At 39.0% G+C, this 26,352-nt stretch overlaps 1 protein-coding gene across 1 annotated transcript in view; it reads right to left on the bottom strand.

Annotated features, from left to right (window-relative positions):
• ek1 (eph-like kinase 1) overlaps positions 1–26,030 on the bottom strand; it is a 61,749-nt gene extending 35,719 nt beyond the window's left edge. Inside the window, exons 1-3 of the mRNA XM_056249165.1 lie at positions 25,844–26,030; positions 14,643–14,707; positions 12,868–13,537 (exon numbers count right to left, since the gene is read on the bottom strand). Of these exons, the coding sequence (XP_056105140.1) occupies positions 12,868–13,537; positions 14,643–14,707; positions 25,844–25,931 (823 nt within the window). The 5' untranslated portion in view covers positions 25,932–26,030. The remainder of the gene's footprint in view (positions 1–12,867; positions 13,538–14,642; positions 14,708–25,843) is intronic.
• Between the last annotated feature and the right edge of the window lie 322 nt (positions 26,031–26,352).

Genomic DNA, 26,352 nt, shown 5'->3' with positions numbered 1-26,352 from the left:
ATGTTGCCCCTAGAACTAAAAGCAAACCCTATATTTCTGCAAACACATCCCAAACATGTCAGTTCTTATCAGCCACAGCACAATGCCTCCAACATATTTCTCTTTTCAGAGTGACTAATACTGAACTTTGGACTGTGCTAATGGAGTGTAGAGTGACGGCTGCTTTGAAAAGCAGTTAAAGGCGGATGTAGTTTTGAGAAGTGTTGCTTGTAAATTTAACCATGCTAAGTGACTCAACCTGTGCTGTAATTAATAACTCAAACACTGAGGGATGTCTTGGGCTCCAAAGAAATTTCATTACAGAAGTCATGCTGTAATTCCTATATGCACCATCCCAGAAAAAAATAAAAATTGATCAATTATTTTTCTCTATTTTTTAATAAACTATTCAAATAGGATTTACACCTGCATCAGAGCCAGTAAATGTGGAAAATATTTCCTGCTTCCATTTCCTTAGGATACTATATCCATAATATCAATAAAAGTGGCATAAAATCATTATATTGTAATAGTTGTAATCATATTATATTGTGTTGTATTTTATATCTATTGCGATGAAGCAGTATTATATTGTTAATTGGGGATAATTGGGACATATTTTCCCAGTCATCTCATTAGTAAAAAAGTGTTCCACTTTACCTGAATTCACCCTAATACTATTTCATTACAATATAATGTGGCTAAGTATTGCAATGCACAAGCCAAAAGAATCACATTAATAAGCATTATGAGTAGAATATGCATTACATTGCACATTTTATAACTCCAGCATATCAACCTCCTCAATCCATTAACAGACGCTCTGATTTACCACCACATTAAACTTTAGTTAATAGCCGGAGAAGTATCATGATCAATAAGACAGCTGTCCCTCTTAATTAATGAATCCCTATCTTTCAGTTCCCCACCAACCAATCAACTGTGGTTTATTGCACTGTTGTTAAGCTTAAAAGGTCAAATGGGTCAAAACATTAGCGGAAGAGTCATTTAATGTGATATAAAACCATGCAAAATGCTGTTTTCTTTCTGACCAGTATGGTTCTTCTTGCTATTTAATATTTCCAAGCCAATTCGTTTGGTCCAAAATTAAAACTAAAAAGGAAAGCTAGAATGCTTTCCTGTAGCTCAAACAGTAGAGCGTTTGCGCTTGCAACACCAAGGTCATGGGTTCGATTCCCAGGGAAAGCAAGAACTGATAAGAATGTAAATGTGTACCTTGAAATGCTTTGGATAAAAGCGTCTGCCAAATGCATAAATGTAAATGTAAAAAGCATTATGTACCACAGTTAGGCTTTCTGCAATGACAAAGAAGACAAAGACAAAGATTTATCCACCTATCTCAATCTAACACCATTGACACCACCACACACACACATACGGCTACACACACACGCACTGTGTAATGCTTCAGTAAAGATAAGACCCTCTCAGCGTGAGATCTTTCCGAGAGATTAAAGGAACAAGAATTTGCTCTAAATGCTTTTACTTCAATCTGCCGAGAGGCAGTCGAGACCAGCAGAATTAATACTGCTCTTAACAGGAAAACGTCGCTTTTTTTTTTTCATTCTTCCATAGTGTGAAATTACTAAATCCTTTCTTTATCAGTGTCACACTGACTGTGTTTTGTTATCTAACCATGTTCTCCTTTTATTTACAGAGATGTCATAATCCACATGACCACAGATACATTAAAAGCCATCATTGTTTTTTAATGCCAGAGCTCAGAGCGTTGCATAGTTCCTGTTTTTTCTGCTGTACATAATACAAAAGGAGAAAATACACAGATGTGGAAATACACACACAAAAAAAGCCATTTTCCCAAATGGTTACACTGCTGTACTAACTAAAGCTTTATGCTAACAGGCTTACTGAATTCTGGCACAAATCCGGGAGTATTCACTGACCTAAATAATTCTGAGCTAAAATGTACAGTTTTCAGGGTTATTAGGTGAAGTTCTCCTGCATGTAAAAACACCCCATGATTCCAGCGTATTTAGCTAAGACCTACATAAGGAGCAATTGTAGAACGTGTAACCTCTGGTGGTCAGTGTGAGGTAAGAGGTGTAAAGTCGGAACGAGGCCTGAAATGAAACAGCGTGTGTATTGTGGTTTTGCAACCTCTCGGTGCCCAATGCCAAACCAGAAAGCCGTTGGAAAGCCCTTTTGTGGAACCCAACTGGTCTAGTGTCTCATAGCCAGAGCATTGGCAACAAGGCAGATTTCAACTACGCCTGCTAACCACAAAAAAAAAAAAAAAAAAAAAAAGGACAATAGAGGATATGGAAATGCTGTGAAGGAGAGATCCAGGAGATGCAATTTGCCCCTGAGTGGCGAGCTGAAACGTTCCAGATTAATTGGTCTATCTGAGATCATGAAAACCTGAAAAAAATCCTCCAGCAAGGTGTCTACCATAATGAAATCTTAACATAAGTGAACCCATGATGGTTAATGCTGGTTTGGTGCTGGTATTGCCATGCTAGGCAACATTAGGCAACCAAATGTTAGACAAATTATTGATGGGCGAAAAAAATAATCAATGTATAGCAAAACATATTAAGAATACCTTTGCTCATGAGCAGAAGACAGAGAAAAGTCGAACATCTCAGAGATCTAAAATGGCTCCCTTATCAAATATTTACATTGGTGTGATTGGTGTCCCCTTGGCTCTAGATAATCAATAGCTTTTATATATGATACCTTCAGACAGAAAGACAGAAAGAGCAGCAACATCATGGGAATAAAGAGAGAGAGAAAGCAAGCGAGAAAAAAATGAACAGCGGAGAGCTTGTTTTTTTTTTTTCTTCCTGCGAGGCGGAGGATGAGAGACATGTTTGGAGAGTGTGTTTAATGCCCTGGTCCATGGGGACGAATGGTTGCTATTAGTGTATTTCTCATTCTGTCTGCAGTCTCTGGTTCATATTGAATGAGGCAGATCAATAGACATCAACCCACCACCTCAACAGAGACCCTTCTCCATCACATCAGGGATCAGGGACAGCGCCTAACTATGGTGAGAAAGTTAAAATAACAACTAAATGGTATAAAAAATTAAACAAAAAAAAAACAGGATAAACTGACTGAAACTGAAATAAAGTTCAACGCTATCTAAAATAAAATAAAATTTGGCAGCCCTAAAATACAAAAAAATCAAACTAGATCAAACTAGAAAACTCTTTAAAAAAAAAAAAAATCTAACAATGAAAGTGGAAAGTTTGAAACTTGTGAAACCTAAACCAAACTATTATATATTGTATATTTGAAAAGAGAGTATATTCGAGAGTGGCATCCCTTCTTCCAGCGCTTCAGGTTCCCTTTTCAATTTAACAGCATTGCGGACCCACTCGGAAAAGAAGAAAAAAGGTAGGGTCAGTCAAACAGTCCCCAAACCCTCAGAAACCGGGCCTTCTATTACCTAGGGAGAGAGGCTTATGTACTAGTTTCCATGGCAACATAATTCCAAAATGCTCCCTTCATTGATTGTGAATCAAGACTTAAATAGTAGAACTCCTAGGAGAATATAAGAGTGAAGTTTGATCCACACAAAGCAAAAGGTTCATACTAACTAAAGCAAAGAGAAGTGCTTGAAAATACCATAACACATCTCAATCTCTTTCAATACACTTTTAACTCTATAGCCAACCTTCAGAGGCATGTTTCATGTGCTTGGCCTTCAAATGGACATATATGGGCTAGCTATGGGCTAAAATATGGACTAGCTTACATTTGAAGTATAAACATAAGGGCAAGGCATTCTCTAAAAGCATTTACAACATGAAAATTGATGACCAAAATGGCGCTAAAAAACGTTGGCATTAGTGATCAGTGAATCTCAGTTTCTTACAGTTAGACTTTGATCTTTGCTCACCTAAAAGTGGATGCTCGACGTCTTACTGATGCTAAACAGCCAAAATACATCAATGTCAAACCGTCATTTTCCCTATGACATGCTAACCTAGGCTAACAGTTAGTCTCTAAAGTATTTCAACACATTTGTCTTTGGATATCCACGTTCGCATTTCTTTTGGTAAGCAAATGACCTGGCTGAGCCCTTCGACATACAAGAATAAACAAGGTTCTTCACATTAGCAGAACTCAATCTCACCTCTAGGAATGGAAGTGTTCTAGTGATTATAGCGCTCCGCTCTATTGATTTAGCGTCCAATTGCACAGCAGAGACTTTTTAAAGTCTTTTCAGCCATTTTTTACCCTGGCCATTAGGCATTGTAGCATTGATTTTTGGAGAGGGAAAAAAATCCAACCAATCCGGGACTGATGACAGAGCTGACTGGAGAACGGTAGAGCAAGACTTTCCTGCCAGAGTGCTAGAAGGTTGTTCACAATATTCACACAGAATCAGCCTGTTTTGGGCCTAAAGCACTTCTTTAACCCCTTCAACAGGAGTGAGTTGATCCCAAAAGCAATTGAGGAAATCTTTTCAGAGGTCGAACCATTTACCTTTTCCAATAACCATGGAAAAATGGTTGCACAAATGGCACTCACATAACACAGCATCTACCTGGCTTTCAACATCCGAAATACCTGTCCAATTACCTCAGAGGTGTCAGGAGAGGGTTTAAACATCTCTACCGCTAGATTTCTCCTTTGTCTCAATCTTCTTTCAATCTCCCTGGAGTGCCCTTTCTTTCCAAAGGCTATTTCCTGCTTTCCATCCATCATGCACAGCGTGACAGAGCCAATCTCCCAGGCTTTGCTGGTAGGCCTAGTAGGAACATCCTATCAACCTAGTGGCATATAATGTCCACTTGAGCCAGAGACTACTTAATCCAATGAAACAACTGAAAGAAACAAGGTGGACAACTTTATCACGACCCAAAAGCGGAGCTCTACAATTTTCCACAACCATCACTTCCGCCTACAGCAGATTTTCCAACTTTCGAGAAGAATCACACAAAACAGAAGCACTTGTGAATGATATGACTGCGCAGCCTATGAAAAAAGCACTTACGGAATAACTAGTAAGGAATAACTGAGTAATACTTATCCATACAACATTTCCCAGGTGGCTGCTTACTGACCCAAGTCTCTTCATTTGGTCCTTGAATATGGTTGCTTCAATCTATAGTCTATAGTCAAGTCTATTCGAATTTTCACTTGCTGTAAAAATTAATAAATAAATAAAAATGTATTAGTTAATATAAATAAAAATAAATGTACAAAAGAAAATATAACAGAAAAGAAAAGAAAATATAACATAATACAACAGTAATTGTAGTCCTTCTAAGGAACTAACACACAACATTTTTTAATCTTAGAAATGGAACGACATATTTGGATGTGGTTTGCATCCAGACTGTTCTACTCAAACTTACAGTACACTCAATACTAAAGTTTTCCTGCAGACTTTGTAATCAGTGGGGCTGAAATGAAAAGCAGGTGTGTTTGGAGACCGGCGGTCTTGCTGTTATTTCAGTGGGGTGAGATACAGAGGGAACAGGGGGAGCCTCTGACCGCAGCTCTTGGGTGGAGAGCTATAAAAAAGAGATTATCCATACACGCGAGAAAAGTAGCAATAAAAACGAATTCTTCTCCGCTTACTCGTGCCTTTTTTCTTGCTGTCTGTTCTAGCATACAAACTATAGTCTCACTACATCAATTTAAAATCATAGGAACCTAAAACTTCAAGCCGAGTCTCCAAAGCAAATGCGTTATTTCTGAACAGAGTGGCCATTAAAATAGCTGCTGAAGTCTCCCTCCTACTACTGTTTTCCTGAATAAAACAGATTTATTCATATTGATCTATTTATTGATCTATTTAAAGAGCCTCCAAATGCCTTGTGGATTTTTGAGAGAAGCTGTTGATCACTCTAATCAGACAGGTTGATAGCAAAAATCCAGATTTGCATGGGAGATGTGAGGTTGTGCAGGTCTGCAATCATGAACTGTAGATCAGGTCTGTAAACCAGCCAGCGCCAGACTTAGAGACAGCACTGGAAACTGGCTCCTCTTAAAAGACAGTCTCTCGTTTTATTGGCTCCATTTCATTACACATGTGTAAATGCTATTGGGTATCTCATTCCTGTCTCTCCTGTTGTTCCGCCTGTTTTTTTTTAATGTGGGAATAACTTTTAAATGTCCGACATGATTGTGTTCTAACAGAGAGGGTTTTGTCCCTTAAAATCGCATGTGAAAAAAAATGTTAGCTCCAAAAACTGGTGTATTTCCATGAGAAATAGGTGATAAAAAAAAATAGCATGGGACTTTATTCTATCCACTGGGAATTGACTGGATCATAAAAAGTGAGCTTTCCATATCAGAATGAATCCAGACCTGAATTAGATTTTGATAAAAACCAGTTATCCAATAGCCTGTGCTGATTAAGGAAGGAAAGGGGTGAAAAAAGAACGAAAAAAATGTTTTTTTTATACGTATATTTAAAATATTTAATATTTGACTAAAGCTTACAATTATTTTTTTTATTTTTTTTTACATTTGGAATTATGTTCACTAATGAGTCATTGACAATAAGACCAGGAAAAAAGCATTAAAGTAGATAGGGTCCATTCTGATTCATGTTGATTTCAAGTATGAGCCAGCCAGCAGACTGTTTCTCCTGGTCGTAAGGCCCTCTTGTCATCTGCAGCCTGACAAATGAATTATTAAGAGAGTTTGGAAAAATAAAATAATGCAAGACGACTGTTGGATGCACGTGTCGTTGCCTCCACGTGCCTTCTTCCTCTTCAAAACACACATACGTCTGAGTGCCATTAAGAGACAAAACAGTTGCAGAAACAAATCCCATTACAACGTCACTGTGAGGCAACATTAGCAAAGGTCACTCAACACAAGGTCAACACTGTAGAGAGAAGTGTAGACTTCTCAAAATGTTTCTGTCCCCATTTTAAGTGTTATTTTGACCACACTTTGTGAAAAATCGCACCACTATTAGTCTTCATAATGCGAGTTGTGAACATCTCTATAAAAATGATGATGTTAATATATCAAACGGGAATGGTAGGCCTATTGTGACTTTTAAACTGCGGGTGAAAGGAAGAAAATATGAAGAAATGTCTAGTTTCCTTAACATTTTTCCTTTTCAATATAGAAAAACTGTGAAGCCAGCCTGTCAGTTTTACAGAGCGAGAAATACAACTTCTACTAAACGCATGCAAAAACATTCATAAATTCATCCTGTAGACAGAAAAGGAACATTCAACGATGTGCTAAACTCCCTGGATGAAATTTTAGAGTTCTGTAAGCTGTCAATGTCCCTGTATAATTGATGGCGCGCTGAGTCTTTGATGCTTTGGCTGTGGAGACTCTATTCCAGCTCATGTCTTTCCGACAGGGGTCCACACCCAAGTCTGTCCAAGGAGCAAAAGAGCAAAAAAACACCGGCTACATCTGGTAGCCATCCTGACGTTCTCCAGCAGAGCTCACAACGGTCTTGTTTTAACTGCTTTCTGAGAAAGAAATGCACAAATCTCAAATATCCCCAGAAGACTACCTAAGCACCATGTAGGCCTTATTGTCATTAGTGATATCATCACAGTGTTTGATTTGGGTGTCATTTATATTTTACTTTGCTCAGATCTCAGTTTGCCAGCAATCTGAAACTCGCACATGTTCTACAGTTTCCTAAGAGACAACTGCATGGCAAAGAAAACAAGTATCATGAATCGTCTGTGTTATGACAGTTGGACCGTGAACCTAAATTGCAGATTGGCACTTTGCCATCCACTGACAGGTTATTCCATGTTGTTTACTATCGGCTACTAAAATGTTATTGATCCAAACAGCAGCTGGAGGTAAAGAAATGGGCAGATGACATGTGGTAGACAGTATGATGGAGGGCTGAAATGGAGAGACGTTTTAGTCGGCAGCTGACTAACTAGATGCCACTAATAAAAGCACCATCATTTTTTATTATTTTTTTTTTTACACATTTTAAAGTAATTGTTAAAACTAAACGAATCACTAAATATACATTTTCTAATATGGTAATTATGTAGTGACCAAAAAAACACTTATATTTTAGCCTTTTCAAAAATATCCTTTTCGATTACTTTTTTTAACGAACTCTGCAAGCTCATTGATTTTTTTTTTTTTTTTATAAATTCATTTTTGTAAAGAGTTTTGTAAAGAATTTCATATGCAGGCACAAATTACATTTCTCAAAAAAAAAAAAAAACGTTTCAAGCATTTAAGCATATGGTTTTAAAGAAACAATGTCAGTGTCCGGCTGGCAGGGTATAGCCACATATGAGCAAGCATCTTTTTCTCCTTTAAAAATTTGTTCCAGAAATAATGTTATTATCAAGGGTAAGTGAAATGGCTATTGCAGATGTCTTGCACTGTCTTCGCCGATAAAAGCTTCTCGGTTGGAAGAAAAACTTGCCCTTGATGCAGCTCACACACACACACAGGCAATGAGTAGCTAGCAGAGAGCTAATATGCTACGGAGAGGGCTCAAAAGCATATGAAGAAAAAAAACCCAGCTCAGTTGCCGAGATGGGCTGAATGTTGAACAGGCAGCTTTATGCTTTACTGAGCTGTAGGGGCTATCAGCAGGTACCAGTGACGCTTAAATGATTCAGTATATGTATGTCCACAGCGTAGAAACGGTATATCACGCTTCATGTGTTATGGGACCTAAATATCCACAGGCATGTTTTGTGGATGGATTCCCTGGAAGTACCAACTAAGCAGTTTCTTTTCACCAAATGTTGTTAAAACATGATGTATAAATGTAAATGTCTCAAGGGTCCCTCATTCAGTATATAATATTATAATATGATATAATACAACATAATATGTAACACACACATATACATATATACAATATGGTCACACTATGTATGTATGGTCACACTTTAGATTAGGTTCCAATTCTCACTATTAACTAGGACTTTTGCCTAAATAAACTCCTAATTACTGGTTATTAATAGTTAGTAAGGTAGTTATTAAGTTAAGGTATTGGGTAGGATTAAGGGTGCGTTTACACAACACAGTTTTCAACTAAAAGCATAAAAAAATGTATGCGTTCATTTATTCATATTCATTTACACGACAATGGCGTTTTGGGGGCTTGAAAACGAACGCTTTTGAAAAAATGGGTTTCAAAGTGCAAGGTTTTGAAAACGATGCCTTTACCGTCTCCTTGTAAACCACAAAAATGTGAATTTGTGAAAACGGTGACGTCATGCGCATGTGTATTACATGTTCAAGCATCCCTATTACTGTGTTTCTTGACAAAGTGAAATCGCCAACTACTTGCCTGGTATGCAAAATACAGCCTTTTTAGTCATTTTCACAGACCCATGTGAACGGAGATTGTTTCGACAAAATTTTCATCTGTTTTTAGTACATCGTTGTCGTGTAAGCATACACTACGGGAATATGTAGAATATGGTCATGCAGAATAAGCCATTAATATGTGCTTTATAAGTATTAATAAACAGCCAATATCCTAGTAATATACAACTAGTTCATAGTGACAATTGGACCCTAAACTAAAGTGTTACCATATATACATATATATAAAAGAAAAGTCATGGGGCTTTCGAATATTGTTGTGGACAATGGTGGGGATTGGAGTCAAAAAGGTAGAGAACCACTGCTCTAAACAATTCTGCCCATAAGAGGCAAAATGACTCAGATTTCCCAATTTCATAATGCCCATTTACAGTTTTAACAGAAGAGATGGTTTATGTGGGTGAGCTGAATGGTGACTGTGTCCGTGGTACCTTTAACAAAATCACCGGCCGAAGATAAACTCTTGCAATTCCAGCGTCATGCTGTCACCCAGCAGGCGAGCATCACGTGGTGGGGATTACAGATGTGGAAATCAAACTAAACGTCTAAGTATGTGATTACTAGAGCCCCTATAAAGACGAACAGCCGCAATGTGTGGAAAGCTCAGGTCTCTTAACCGTGTTAACCTCTCCAATCTACACTCCAAAATTCCGTTTTGGAGCACACACACACACAAGCTCATCCCTTCAAGCTGCCTCCACTGTGAATCTCCGTTGGGGTGCTGACAATCCCATGACCCAGTTTCTCAGCTCAAATCCTATGGAGGAAGACACTCCAGAGCTCCTCACAGCGAGATTACCGTTACAAAGAGCTCATTTCTGCCATTCCTGCCCCAATGAAAAGCACTCCATTCAGCCACACTGTGTGAGCTTAGCGCTGTAGAAAATACGCCTCAGGAAACAGAAGAGAGTGCCCATCTTCAGCTGGCATGCTAACAGTCGAGGGGCCATCGGGTCAGACCTTATGCCAGACCCAAACTCAGAGTCTGGTGTGCACCACCAAGCCACTCGAAAACCATTTGTATCCAACAAAAGGGCCGTGATTGTAATCCGAAGTGCTCTATGCTGGGAGATACGGATAAGAATGAACAGCCATGGTAAAAAGACTTGATACAAGAGGGTTTATTATCAGAGTTTACAACACACATTCACAGTATAAAAGGTTACGAGAGGATATAGAAACAGAAAAAAAAGGATGAATCTACGGACGGCAAGACAAAGTGTTGAACAAGAAGAGATGGGGGGGGGTCTGTTGGAGATCGTTCGAGAGCTGCCACAATAAGACGAAAGGAAAAGAATAGAAGAGATAAATATAAGAGGCAGTTCACTGAGCCGAGGTTGTGGGAGAAGACGTCCGTCTCTTTCTATTTTTTACTCTCTTCTATCACGGCGTTGTGTGCCGACGGTAAATGGTGAGTGGGATAAACTGAGGCGCTGTTGGCAGATTTAGAGAGAATCCAAGAGACAAAATACGACAGGAGAGAGGAAAAAGAAAAGGAGGGGGGAATACAAAAAAGGACAGAATAATTTTTTTGATAATATGTCTGTTGCCCCCCCCCCCCCTCTTCCCTGTCTTTTTGTTTGAGTTGATGTTTGTTTCATCTTTATTTCTAAAGACATTAAAGAGGTGATCACAAAAAAAGGACAGAATAGAATAATTAAAGGGAACAAAAGACAAGAAAGAAAAAGAAAAAGGAAAAGGAAAGGAAAGGAAGATAATAAACGGAGTAATTTCAAGAGGGTCCTCGCGCCATTGGTACTTGGGCCCTAGGGGGGGGGGCATGGAGGCCTAAAATTTAGCTGTAAGACTTCTGTCCTTCTACTAACGCTGTTGTTCAGTGAATATAAAAGCCTTCGCAGCATGAAAAGTGGAGAAAGCCAGCGTCAGCAAGCACTTCCAGAACCCACAGCGAGACCGCAAGGTGAAAACAGACCACGAGCTGTTTCACTTTGTGTCATTTCGCATGGCAATGCCCTGTTTCTCATGGAGCTGTCGGAGCCAGAGAGCAATGAATGTTTTGTCAGCTGACCGGGCTCGTATGAATTAACCAATCTCTTATTGCAGTTAGAGTAAATCTTTTATTTTGAGGTTATTTTTGAGTTACAGCCCAGTCTCCATCACTCACAGTAATGAATAGCTGTTAAAATGTTAACCTTTTTCCAGTGCTGCTGAATCTTTCTTGCGGCACTGAGCTGTGCCACAAGAAATTATATTTTTCCTCAGTGAGTTTAAAATGGAGTAATCTGAATTGAAAGTAATGAGATAAACTGAGTACTATGACATAATATTAAGACAATTAATAGCCCTTATACCACCCTGATTCTGACTAGCAATAGCAATTAGTAAATAAACAAATTCCAAGAGGGTCCTCGCACCATCGGTGCTTGGGCCCTAATTAACAGATCCAATCATTGAAGTGAGCTGTAGGACTCTATTAGCTGTGGTCCAAACCAAAGAGCACTGAATTGGTTGTGATGGATTTCCCACCCCAATCTCGCCTACTTTCTAGTCTCTCAAAAGTTCCTTGTAACCCTGTCCAGACCCCCTCCTTCCTGATCTACACTTTCACCCACAAGAAAACAGTCCAGAATGGCTAAATGAATATTTAAAAGCTGCAGCCTTCTCAGTCCTGGGGTGGTGTACAGGCAAGCTCCTCTAACGTGGGCTGAGGAGTGACATGTCTTTGAATAACCAAAGGGGAAGAGAGAAACAAAAGCAAAAAATAAACAATTACAGTGTAGCCCTCATCTTGGCTAGAAAACAGGCATTAATAAAGCCATTAGTGCCTTCTGAGATTAAAAGAGCAGTGTAAAGACCTGAGTCTAACCCTGTTTCCATGAACGTGGTAATAAAGCGTGCGGTCTACTTCAATCTCAAGTGGGATAACTTAATTTGTCAGGTTTTATTTAGCATTTTCTCTTTATAATGGATCTTTTGTTTAGAACTATGAAAGAGACCAAAGTGCAAAACACTACCAGAAGGATTGCTAGTTTTTGATTTAGGTATGTGGTTTACACAAAAGGTTATTGCTTAATAACAATTATTTTTCTTTCTATACATCTATCTATCTATCTATCTATCTATCTATCTATCTATCTATCTATCTATCTATCTATCTATCTGCATTCCTACATCTATAACTCAACTATATCTATTTACCTTCTCATCTTTCCACCCATATCTATCAATCTGTCTACCTATCTATATCTATCCATCTACCCATCCGTATCTATAGCTCAACTAAAGGATCTGGCCCACGCTGTCATATTTCAATATTAATCTAACAATAATCCTTCTTAGACCTCTTCCATCCAAACATCAGATTGCTCTTAGGAGTCAGACATAACCTTCAACCCCATCTGCTACAGTTTCTAACTGTGTATCCTCAAGTTTCTTTTTCACAACCAATAGCTAACACAGCAGGACAGCTGAGAGAACATATGAAGAACCTCTGAACATGCTTGCCATTTAAAGCCACTATTGTGGTCGCAATATTTGTTTCAAAGAGAATTGTTTCCGAGAGCATGTTTTACCCCAAAAAATGTGATATAATCTAATACCATCATTTGAGACAGAAAAAGAAATAATACTTACGTTGGCAGTGTCCATCCACCTCCTCGAAGCCTGGCCGGCACACACAGCGGCCGATGGGCACCAGCCAACCTCCGTCAGCACTGCAAAACATCCGTGGTCCCTCCAGCTCTTCCGCATCCTCCACACAAGTGCCACGCACTTCCACCAGCGCTGAATCGCCACCCGTTACCGTGTCCGGGAACCTGGCCAGATTGAGCACCGCCAGCGGACATCGCTTATAAAACACTCTCACCGACACCAAAGCAATGCAAGCACCTAGGTCCTGAAACGCCAGGTACAAGCCTCTCTTACTGAGACCACTGATGTCTCGCACTTCCGTATTCAGCTTCATGACACGATCTCCGACGTCCGTCTGTGTGAAGCTCTCGTCGGCCGCTATAGTGTCGATCTTCACATATTGGCTCTCGCGAATGTGGCGCAAAGGCGCTGCGACTGCATTGTTGGATTCATGGTAGTACACGTTAAACGTCTCCTTACAGGTTCCAGGGACGCCCGGCAGGCTGTTGCAGTCACGCAGAGTGAATTTGATCTCCACATAGACACGTTGAGCGCCCTCTCGCTGGATCAGTCCCGTGCGCAACCAGTTGTTCTGATTGGCTTCCATTACATTGCACACCTGGTACGTCCTCATAGGTATGTTCCTCTCGTCCATAACACTGATCTCCTCCCACTAACAAACAGACCAAAAGTTGATCAATTCAAAAGACAGACATCCTTCAATGCTTTGGTAATTGTCTTGAGTATTTTGGCTCTGAACTCTCTAAGCTCTTACAGTGGGTTCTGAAAGATTTTGACAGATGCATGAAGGGCACATTACGAGAAAACGCTTCATTTAACTTTCATCAAGAGGAAAGTGCATCTGACAGGCAATCAGCTCAAAGTTACAAACTGAATAGTCTCAGTTGTTTTGTTCGTGCATAATTCAACTCATTGCTGATGCAGAGAAAATAATATAATTGTGCCTTGGAAACTTCAATTCTAAATCCGTAAAAATAAACAAAGGTTAACGAAAACCATGAAAAATAACATGGTTTGTTGGTTTGGCATTGACGTCAGTAAGTTTGTGGGTTAAAAATAATGGCACAAAAAGCAGCAACGTTCAAACTGTCTTAATGTTTTACACGCAACACAAATCTTTCATTTCAGAACTGTTGTATGCATACTGCTGGAAATGCCAAACCTTGAACTCTTCCCCTGCTTTATCAGCAGCACACAAAAACATAATATATTTCTCTTTACAGGCACTCATGAATCTGAGCGTGACTACTTGTGCCAAGGCCACTATTACAATCCATCTTCATCTTGTGAAAAGGGATTTGAATGAATGACACGAAAGCGTGGGATGAGAACCAACTCCCACAGAGGAGATCGTTACTCAGAGGGGTGGCAAGGTTGTTCAAAACGAGATACTCTCCTACGACCCCCCACAGGAAACTCTAAAGAGTCACAGGCTGTATTTTCACAGAGGGGAGCAGTGGACCATTCAGGGTCGAGAAGATCAAGCAATACACTTTAAATTCGGGGTATAACAGCACTAGTTGGGGATGAAGTAGCAATTGAAAATCTGGGCTGGTAATTGAAAGGTTTTAGGTTCAAAATACCCCTACAAGGGAAAATCATTAGATGTTACCAAGATTGTGTGCCATTCAAAATTCAATTGAGAATTCTTTTTAAAATCAATCAATTACTGAATTTGAAATGAGATAGCGACTTGAATTTGAATGTACAAAAATTACAAATTAAAAGGAGCTGCGCAGACTTTCACAGGTACTCACCCCCTCTGATGGATACGCTTCCCAACCCAGATCACCTGGGGCGGACATAGAGTCGAGCAGAGTAACTGTAAAAGAATGAAAAGAACAGAGATATAGAGTTATTTAAAGCCACAGTGCTATCACAGAACCACATTTTTATCATTTGTTCAGATTTTTTGCAAACAACAGTGGGGTTTTTACACAGCATGATGCCATGTAAAGCATGAATCATTCAAGTCTGCAGTCTTTCTGAATAACATAATAGAGCTCTAGAAATGTCAGAACCACTTGTAACAGCCTAATCAACACTTTGCATTTGAGGTTATTCATTCTAGTTTGATTCATATGGCCAAGGCATAGTGGATTTATTTTATTGACCTAAACCTCAACAACTTCTAAGACAAATCCCAATAATCCAGTCAGGTGGCGTTACATCAGTTGTGACCACTACGAAACGTGATTCGCAGCTCTTTACGCAGTCTTTTTGAAATCTGTTCTCACATCAATATTTTCAGAGGTTGATGGTGCTATTTATAACAGTCTTTCAATCTCCCAATGGTCGGAGCCCTGAACTTCCCACTTTGAGCTCCGTTCCAAACCAATTACATCCCTGGCAACCGGGGTGATTAATTCTTAATCACATCCAAACCTCAGATGTTCCTCCTCTTTCACGCTGAATATCAACCTCTCCCGCATCCTGGCGCATGTGTGTGTGCCCTTTTGTGACGATTTTTTTTTAAAAAGGAAGAAGGAAAATAGGAAAATCAAAGACCATCTGTATCCAAATTCTAATTAAAACTGACTGCCAATGGGTTTGTGTGACATGCAAACAGTGCGCATTTTTAAATCGCGCTTTGATGGTTGGTTGATGTGGAAACAGGGATTATGTCTGGTTTTATGGGTCGTATAGAGCAATTGGGCAAATTTGATGACTTGACACTCGAAGAGAAAACCATACGCAGAGTCAAAGCAGGATATTACTTCTTAACTGAATACAGATTACGATGCCATTAACCGCTGGTGCTCGTGTGGCTGTTTTCTGATGAAGGGGTAAAACCAGACAGGCCAATATATCAGTCCAAACGATCTGGAAACCATTCTGCTCTGCCTTTTAAAGACAAGTTTAATAAAACAAACAAACGAATACAGCCACAGGCCTTGCACAGCCCAATAATACAAGCAGCAGGCAACATTTAACTCACATCAAGGCAAAATTTATTCCACCTGAGACATCAGTTCTGGCTCAGAGAGCATTCTTTAAACAACTGCCGCACAGTCCTTGATGAAAAGACTAGCGTGTTGTGTTTTGGACACCAGGCTGCTAAATCACAAACAACTGATCTGCTCAAACTTCTAAACCAGCAAGATGGTGCAAGTTGACTCTTGAACAAGCAAGGACTTTGTTTCACAAGCTTAACCACCAAGACTACTTGGTCAACCAGTTGCACCTGAAAGATCAGGTGCAAACAACTTAACTGACAAGGTTTTGCAAGTAAACATAACTGTTATGTTCGCCTTTCAGCAAGATAAGTGCCAAAAAACAGGCCCTAACTAGAATAATTACTTTTTAATTAATCCTTTATAGATCTAGCCTGGGCTCAACAGTTGGCAAGGTAGCTCAGATTTTTACTGTCACAAACAAATGTAACTATAATTTATGAATTTAAATCTATAAAACATGACAAAACATAATTGCCATAATTGTCAATAATCCATTCTTACTGATGCTACCAAGATTATCACAAGCTATTTTAGCAACTTCGACACTCAATATCAATTTTACCAGACTGACAAGTTTAGCTAAGTTGACAAGCAGAGTACGTAACCAAATATCACAGAAAACTAAATGTTTAAGGAGTCTAGTTTTCTTTCCCACTTCCTAGTTCAGAGATTATTTGTCATTCAAAAGGTGAAAGATCCCTTTAATCTACCTCTCAAAGAAAAAGAGAAGGGAGTGCTTCATGAAGTTGGTGTTCCTGCTACCCTAAGGAAGGATTCAATCAAGCATACTAAAAGATGAGACACTACCACACAAAAAAAAATTTACAAGATTTTATAACGAAAACCCTTTTAAGTACAAAAGCAGTCTACATTATGGCAAAAGAGATTACTATTAAATTCACTTTTAAATCACTATTACAGGACCAGTGTTGTAACCACCAGAGACACTGAGGGAGAAGCGTCCCCTCAAATATTCAGATTAGTGGTTGAATGATACGTTTCCTTTTCACTGGCCCACTATATTTAGACCCCATTATCCTGAAAATGGTAACAGTCTTGAACAGGTCCAGGCAAATACACGTGATGTTTACTATAACAGCTGCTAAGATAGAGAATGGGGCTTTTCTTCATCATTAGCTCTCAGCTGGCAACTCTGGATGTGGCCAACGCTGGAATCCCCACGGGGTGGCCACGAGATCTCAGCACCTTAGGGCAATAGATGAGATTAACCATTAGGCCAAACTCTTAAAAGAGTGCAGTGGTCAGCAATCACTGCTCCAATGTAAACAGGCAAGGGAAGCAAAAACTGAAAAATGGGAAAAGGATAAGGGTAGGTCAAGAGAGAGGGAAAGGATAGACAAGCTGCTGGATAGATGCCCTCGGGGAATTGAAAAGGACAATGGGGTCACTCTCACTCATGCATAGCCGCTGCCAGGTACTTCTCAAGTATCCTACTTAAATAGGTAAATCAATCTATGAGGATGCTATTCTTAACTCCTTAATACAATTTGATAAGATTTAGAGTTATTGGGAATTTAAAAAGTTTAAAATCTGCTACAACTCAACTTACAATATTTTATATCTATTAGATGTATATTTTCATTTTTTGTCTACTTCAAGTGTGTAGTTTCTGTGCCCTTGCAACACCAATTGAAAAGCAAAATTGCAAAAATCATGATATTTTACAAGTACAGGTTTCCTTCCACAGGTCCGTTAGCGAAGGGAACAAGCAATGGTCACTTCAAAGAAGTAATTTAATCATTTATGGTCATGTTCTGCCCTTCGTAGTGAGTAGGGCATAGGGATGCTCACTCACTTCCGATTGGAATTTGCCCTTTCGCTGTTAGGTTGATCAGGATTCTCAAACAAACAAAGAAACATTTTGACAACGCCACAGTGCACCTACTAAATAATTGGTGAAAAATGTACATGAAAATAGTAGTTTGTCTGAATTCTCAGTATTCATAAAACAGCAAGCAAAAAAAATAAATAAAAGTACTTTGATAACCTACTATATCCGTCGAGATTTCTAAGTATGCATCAGATGGATACATTACTACTCCATGAGGCCACGGGATAGGAATTGTGAATGGCAGTGAACTGAGGCAGTAAGTCACTTGACAATGACAACATGGCGGATGTAGCACGTCTGATATTCATTCTTACTATACAAACTCACGTTATATAAAACATACTTATTTAACTCAAAGTAGTTTTTCAACAAATGTAGTTCAATATAATGCAGCTATCGTGTTAAAACTTTTCACCGAAATCAACCATAGTAAAGTTTTCCCTAAATTTTAGGATGGAAAAGTATTTTAAAATCAACAAAATTACACACTTAACCTTTAAGTCTCGGAAGCCTTCCACATTTGTCATGTGGTTCACTTGTATGGTTCCAAGAAAAGGACTCTGGGGTGACTGAAGCACAAAACACAGGGCTTGCAAAGACTGATATCTCGGTTTCCACAGCATCCACTCCAAGCGCGGAAAGCATATCTATTGTAAGAGATTGGTATCATACAGCTGTCTTGACAGAAGTGGTGGAGTGTATTTAAAATGCAGTCAGCAGTTCTTGTCAGTCACTGCTCATGTGGAGTCAGAGGTCTGCTCTAGAGGGAGGTGGTGAAAGAGCCTCCATTCGGCCTCAACTGACTGATGAGACCTGCCACAGAGATCTAGCCTATCCGGCACAACCATCACACGCATCTGACTCAATGCCCAAAAGAACAGCCATCCAGTTACAGCCTGACACCCATGAGTCATCTCATAATATCCACTGACAAACCTTTTTAACACGTGTAAATGAAGATGTTTTGGTATTTTCTAAGCAGGCATATTTATGTGCATCCTATCATGTGGATGGATTCAAACAAGTGGATGGAGTTTTTTGTTTTTATGCTGCATTCACATCGGAAATTATCATAAATACAAGTTTCATAATTGGAAATTGGACATGAGTGGTCTCTCCAGTCGTATTTATGACTGGAAACTCTTGGTGGAGGAGATAACTATTGCTGTAAGTGACTGTTAATTAGTTTTATTTGTTTTCCCACAACATCAATAATCGCTTTCTCTTGCCATTACAGTCATGTATATTTACATATTTAAATTCTATTGCATATTGCATGTGTTTTAGACTGTGAAAACAGTATTTATTTGACCAAAACAAGCTGGCAAACTAGAAAACATCATATTTAGACAGGAAGCACATCAGATTGTGAATTACAATGGACACAAGGGCCATTTCCCAGTCTAATAACGTGTGTAATGTGTGTCAGGCACGACTGACTGGCCATGCCAAGGTCTGTTTAATGATGAGAGGTGTAAACAGTCTGCTGCCAAGACATGGCATGAAATGGTGACCTGTGTGTGTTAGTTAGTGGAAGACAGCAGGGAAGACACTCTTGGGATGCCTCATTAGAAGCACAGACACGGCCCGGACCACACCTGCCGCATCGGTGAGTGTGGATGTGTGTGCGCGGAGTCGCACAAAAGCATTAAACTGCACCCATGCTGGATATCAAATCCCAAGAGGGCATGAAACAGGTTACAACAACATAACAGCACAAGTCATAATTAGAGAGATTAGACCAAGCCGCACCCGAAGAGGATGACATCACCTTTGAGCTTGTGGTTCATAACAAACCTTTATAATTAAGACTGATAAAAGAGATTATAGTTTCTCAGAACACCACTGATGAGCAAGATGCTCACTGGAGCTAAAACCTACAGTTTGTCAACCAAAAACATTAAATATTAAAATGCAATTCACAAACTAGATTTTAGAGAGGTTTTTGCCCACTAGGGTGGTTGCTGAAGAATGCTCTACAGTCGCATTTTAGATGCTTGCTACGTGATTTCTAAGCCCAACCATAAAGTGAAAGTTCACTAATAATTACAATTAATTTTTTGTCCTTATAATGAAAGTAAATGGGGTCCAATTTCTTTGTATCCTGTTAAAATGCTGTTTTGATGTGTAGATAGACACTTGGGGTTGCACAGACAAGTCAACTAGTCAACTTTAATGCTCTGCCATGACGTTTTATGTTTGACGTCGTAGAGATGCAAGTTAATCGCCGATCTAAACTAATGCACACACATACAGAGAGTAGCTCGCACATCACGTGCAGATCACGCGCACACAGAAACATTCAGTAGCGCAGAAATGTATTGTCGATACTGTTCTGTGATTTATCAATTAAATAGCTTAGAAACTGAAAAGTTCTAGGATATTTTTATAAGTAACTAAAACCCACAGCTTCACCATTAGAGAGACAGCCAGGTAGAATGAATTCACATGCAATAGCTCTCTCACTAATGTATTCATTCATATAAAAGTAATCTTTATAGTGCTGCTTTATCTGTATCTGATTTAGAACGAGCAAAAATCTGTGAGAAATATAATGACCCAAAGACAAGACAACTGATAAAAATAAGCTGTTATGTAGGAGTGATAGCCTTGTGGGCAGCGCTGTGTCATATGCCATAGCTGTGCAAGGCAACCCGAGTCTCAGCTCGAGGTTCAGGCTTATTTGTTCATTAATGACGTCATCAGCGACTAGTCGACGTCGACTCGACTTTAATCACATAAATGTTGACTTAAAAATAATCTAAAGTTATTCAGCCCCTATTACACACAGTTTGAGGCATCATTCATGTCCATAATAGTTCAAGTTAGGCATCAAAGTTTAATACTAAGGGTTAAGGTTTGGTTTAAATCCCAAATTCCATAAAACAAAATGTAATTTATTTTAACATACTTATTCAACTTCAATCAAAGGAAAAAAGATTGTCATAATATGCATGCAACGGCCATTTTCAAATTCGGAATGAGTCTCTGAGCAATTAAGCCTTGCATTAACGAAATGCAGGGGTCCAATCTAATAAAACCTCCCAGGAATCATAGCGCACGAGCTTCAAACCCCCAGGAGAGCAGACCATCATTGATAAGCGTAGTGCTGTTAATGAGATACGCACAACAGAATTTACACCGTCTCAGACATTAAAAAACATTAAGGCCGAGTCCTGTGAACAGAGAGTGGAGAGCATGTTAATGAAAGTGAAGGAGTGGGCCGGGCCGCACAGTAAGGACAGATCAAAGCTGTTGTCGGCTAAAAGGGTCTTGTGCATATGAACACACAAGGGATCTGTTTTAATCAAGTCTCATTACTTTACCACAACGTCCTAAATCCAAAACACGCAAAGTCCTCATGCAAAAAGGCGGATGATAAAAAACAATGACCTTTGACCCCTGAAGGAAATGTGGGGTGTAAGTTGATGTTCTGCCTCTGATTGACAAGGGAAAGTTTTATATTAGATTGAAATGGAACAATTATATTCTAGAGATTTTGATAAATGTCTCAATGTTTGTTTGTCCATACATTGAAGGTCAATGAGCTCTAATGTTGTTTTGGACTCCTTTAACTTTCAGTGACAAAATAAGGGTTAAAAGATATAAGGGTGAATAAATAATGACAGATTTCTCTATAGAACTACAGCTTCGACAAGACAAGGAAGACTAAATAAGGATTACATTTCACCAGCTCTGCGATAAAACACAGATGCAATATGAGAGGCAATGACACTGATACGCTCAAGTCGAGGTAAATAGGGCAATAATGAATTGTGTCATTGAGGAGATTCACATGGCATGTTACCCAACAGAAAACACCCAGCTCTCCATTCAAAGCATTCATGTGCCTCCATCCTGAAATGCCACAGGTCTCGAGACTCAGTCTATCGCATGAGCCGCCTGGTCTGCAGGAGTTCCGATGCAGCCGGTGGTGATAAGGTCTAAGGTGTGCCATTCAGAACAGCAGGAAACAGAAATAGTAATAGCTCTCATGTTAATGGTTTTGACTCATAGTTGCACATAAAAAAGCTATGGGAATTTGAATTGACTGATTCAACTGAATCAATCTAGGCTCATTTTTACAAACCTGCAAAATCATACCTATACATATAATTCACTGCAGTTCCATCTGAAATGAAGACTTGAGGAGTAAAATAGAAACAACTTTCATTTCTTTTCAAGCAAATTAGAATTGCATGGGCAGATTATCGATTAATAAATACAAAACACTATTAGCAACATGATTTGTAAACTAATACATTTTATGTTTGCATCACATAGCCAGCTCAAATTTTATGGCTTTTCTGATGTAGTAAACTTGTTCAGTACCTCACCTGGTACAGTGCTGGGGTACGAATCCTGTGAAACAAGTCACGATAAAAACAAGCTTGAAGACTTGTAAAAGCAAGCTAAAATGGCATAGTTGCTTCAGCAAATGCATTTTATCTCACGTTTGCTTTTGTTAAAGCTATCGGTTAGGTTTAGGGTAGTTTAGTGTAGGTGGTACGTCATTTTTAAATACAGAGAGCATTAACCTTTTAGCACTACTTAAAGGAACACTCCGACTTTTTGGGACTTTAGCCTATTCTCCCTATCCCCCAGAGATAGATAAGTCCATACATACCCTTTTCATCTCCGTGCGTGCTATAAGTCTGTTTGACGCACCCACCGCTAGCCTAGCTTAGCACAAAGCCTGGATGTAAATGGTTGCAGCTAGCATACTAATCCAAATAAGTGACAAAATAACGCAAACATTTTCCTATTTACATGTTGTGATTTGTATAGTCACAGAGTGTACAAAAAACAAAGTCACATGAGACACAGACATATTTTAACCGTATAAATACTGGGAACTATATTCTCTGAAGGCGAAGCACTGCTACTTTAGCTGCAACCATTTACATCCAGTCTTTGTGCTAAGCTAGGCTAGTGGTGGGTGCGTCAAACAGACTTATAGCACGCACGGAGATGAAAAAGGTATGTATGGAGGACTTATCTAACTCTGGGGGATAAGGTGAATAGGCTAAAGTCCCAAAAAGTCGGAGTGTTCCTTTAATACATACAACAACCAATGTGATAAAATGTTGCTAGATACACGTTCATATCTTTCAGATAAAACTGAACACACTTTTAGCACCCCTCACTGGACATTTCTCTTTGAAAGTGACGTGAAACGTGCAAGAAACAACGCAATATCTTTTTGCAGAAATTTTGCCACATGCACATATTTCCAATGAGCCTGGGTTGGAATCAATACAGTTTGTCTCTGAGATTTATATTAGCAAAAAGAGCTTTTAGACATCAGATCGGACCATTAAAAAGTCATATGACCATGCAAAATTTGTTTTTTAAATGCTAACTCTAAGTTTCCAACCCAATATCTTAAACAGAGATTTCCAATAATTTAAACAGCATGGCAGATACAGAATGACAGTACTGTTGCAACTAATTAAGATCTTAAGTAAAGTAAAGGCCTACCAGTCGACCACTTGAAGTATCCATGTATAAACCCTTCTTTTTACCAACTAGAGGGGAAAAATAACCAATATCCTTGGAAAACAAAAAGAAGGCCACAGGTTATACTAATCAACAGACTTCCTCAGACAACACTCAAACAAGAGAGATGCAAATTCAAGCTTCTCTCTAAGTCAGTAGCTAAGAGATGGTGAGAGGGAGAGTGAAAGAACGAGAGCAAAACAGAGCCTCTGAGCACAACTGAATTGAACATAAAAAGTGTGTTTTCTCATGCTAATTTCCCTGCCGGAGCGCCAGGGAGCGAAACAAAAGCAGACGAGAAACCGTCACTAAATGCTGTAAGAACATGCACAAAGGACGAGCTAATGAGGGGGACCTTAGCGCTAACTAGAAAAACAAGAGGGCAGCAGAAGGCACTTATTAAAAATAAAAAGATCCTTATACAGTGTAAAAGGTTATCACTGGTTCCTTCCTGTGCTATAAATTTACAATAGTTAAACAACCCTAGATCAATGGTTCTCAACTCATTTGGATCCAGCATCCAGATTTTACAATTATACATCAACACTGCACCAAAACCGTTTGCCATACAGAAGTAAATGTATTAATATTACCATAAATTGCTTATGCCCAACAATATGCTAAATTATAAAAATGTTTGGTTTCCAAATATCTGTATTTTGGTGGATCGTCCTCTTGCCAATAATTCAGATGTTAAGCATCTGCCTAATTTGGCTAGCATCTTCCAAGAGCCAATTTATTTATTTTTCTATCCAAACAATGCTCATATAGAATTAGTTTATTATATTATAGAATATAATTAGTAAATGTTTGTATTTTTGTACAGTTGTTTCTGTTTCAGAACAGAACTGCGGCCCATTTTTGGTCTACGACCAGCCAGTTAAGAAACACAGTTATCGATAAACAGTTTTAGGAGGACTACTACATGTGGTGCAACTAAGATTTAGCTTGTGTGAATGGACCTTTTTTTTAGTGATTTTAAAAATGTTTCTGCAACATCTTGGTCTTTATTATCTCCAGAGGGGTGTAAATATCCAAGCGCTGCAGTAATGTCTTCCAAAAACTGAAAATCTGCTGAGGAAGTCAGTCATTTGGACCCTGAATTAAAAAAAACATGTAGTCATTAACATTTAATATGTGCTGATGTGTTTTAGTTTGGCCAGAAGACAGATATCAAGCATATGTTGATATGGGACATGTCTACCATCCTTAATGTAGAAAATGCTTACAAGACACAAAAACTGCAGAACAAGAAGTTAATGAACAGTTCATCAACACTCAAACACAGATGTAGATCTGCTCACAGGCAGGTCGCAACACAAACATTCACAGAACCCTGTTGTAAAATCACCTCAGGGTTACCACCAGCTGGCGGTTAGAGGAAGTGCACACCTCTATAACATTACTGCAATTTACACCACCACAAATGATGTGAAGCTGAAAGATTTATTTAAACCTTAAATTATTGAGATGTGCTAATGAACAAACTAATGTAGCAACAAAAGAAAACCTCGCACAACCTTATTTAGATTTGACTCCCACTGTCACATTTTAATTTCCCAAAAGTCAGTCAGCCAAAGACATCATGTCTAAATGCTCTGCACAAAATCCTATCTGATAGATTCCGCCTAAATGTGTATTAAACCCACCATTGAACCTTCCTCCTGACAACAGCACAATGGGTGGCTTAATCCTAATCTCATAACAATGAAGAGTAAACCCGTTTTAATCCAGTGAGGTTAATTTATTGTCTGATTTTTGAAGGCTCGGAGTGAAATAAGTCGGACTGTGTTGTAAACTGACATCCTGCTGCATCCTTGAACATAAAAAACGCCTGATATCTGTCATTTAATATGCTACACAGCATTTTAAATCACAAATGGATCACTTGAAAGGAGAAAGAAATAAACTATTTCTTGCTGAGTAACTTTGGCTGATGGCAGTTGCAAAGTGAGATCACTCTCAAGGGTCAAATTTGATGTATTGGTCTGGAGAGGTTAGAATAATAAAGTGTCTGTGGTGGGAGCCACTCTCTGATCTCTCCTAATTAATTGTTTAATTAAGCAAAGAAGTGTCTCACGTCCATTTGTCATTGCTCTCGACATTGTCTGTTCAAACCATCCCTGGCAATGCTAAATGCACATCAATCCACAACACATACAGTTTGATTTAGCCTAAATTGTCTTAAAGAACCGACAGTTTCTTTGAATTTTATTCAACGTTATTTGTGTGTTTCTATACTCTGACAACCGTTTAGGATGATTTTTTAAAACAAACTACCAAAAACAAAGTCCTCAAAATAAGCTTTTGGGGCAGCATTTGATCATATTTTGGTCAAAAATACATCCTTGTTTTCATTCCTTTCAACTCAACTTAAAAGTCAAATTTACGGATCACTCGTCAAATGTTGCTACGATAACATGTGTGTTGCTCTTAAGCAGATAGAAGTGATCATCATTAATTTATAGGCTCGATATGTTTTCTCACTCTAAGGCATATTCTGTCTTTAAACATTCAATTTTAATGCGATTGCCCCGGGGAGAAAAACAATTGTAGCCATGCATTTGCCTTGATTCATTTGTGATTCAAAGTCCAACGGAATCCATGAACATCCAAAGCGCACGAATATGACAGCGACTGTATGGCTTACCTTCATTATCCGGATAATTCCTCAAGGCTTGACACAACACTAAAATGTGAAAAGAAGCAAGGAAAGAGTAAATCCTAAAGTGAGCCATTTTCAGGCGGCTCCACGCGCCCGCATCCCTGTGCGTAAACTTGGGCTGGTGAGCCTGTGGCTGCGCTGGTGAACTGAACTGAGCTGAGCTAAGCCGGGAAAACAGTGCGCCTGCTTGAAGGAGGATCCGACTCTGGCGTGAGATGCTCTCTCTGACCACAGAGAGCTGGATGAAGGAGGCGTCACGCGTGTGTGTCCGTGGCGTCAAAAGTAGGCGTGCGCGCGCGCGTGTGTGTGTGTGTGTGTTCGTTTGCGTGCGTGTATGTGTGTGTGTATTAGAAAGGAGGTCATTTTTGGTCTTAATTGTGTAAAAAGTGATAGTTGCTGTATAGATAGATAGATAGATAGATAGATAGATAGATAGATAGATAGATAGATAGATAGATAGATAGATAGATAGATAGATAGATAGATAGATAGAT

The sequence above is a fragment of the Rhinichthys klamathensis genome, unplaced genomic scaffold, assembly GCF_029890125.1.
Source record: "Rhinichthys klamathensis goyatoka isolate OS25496 unplaced genomic scaffold, OSU_Roscu_1.1 h1tg000059l_1, whole genome shotgun sequence".
Lineage (NCBI taxonomy): Eukaryota > Metazoa > Chordata > Actinopteri > Cypriniformes > Leuciscidae > Rhinichthys > Rhinichthys klamathensis.
This window is presented reverse-complemented; position numbering and strand designations above follow the sequence as displayed.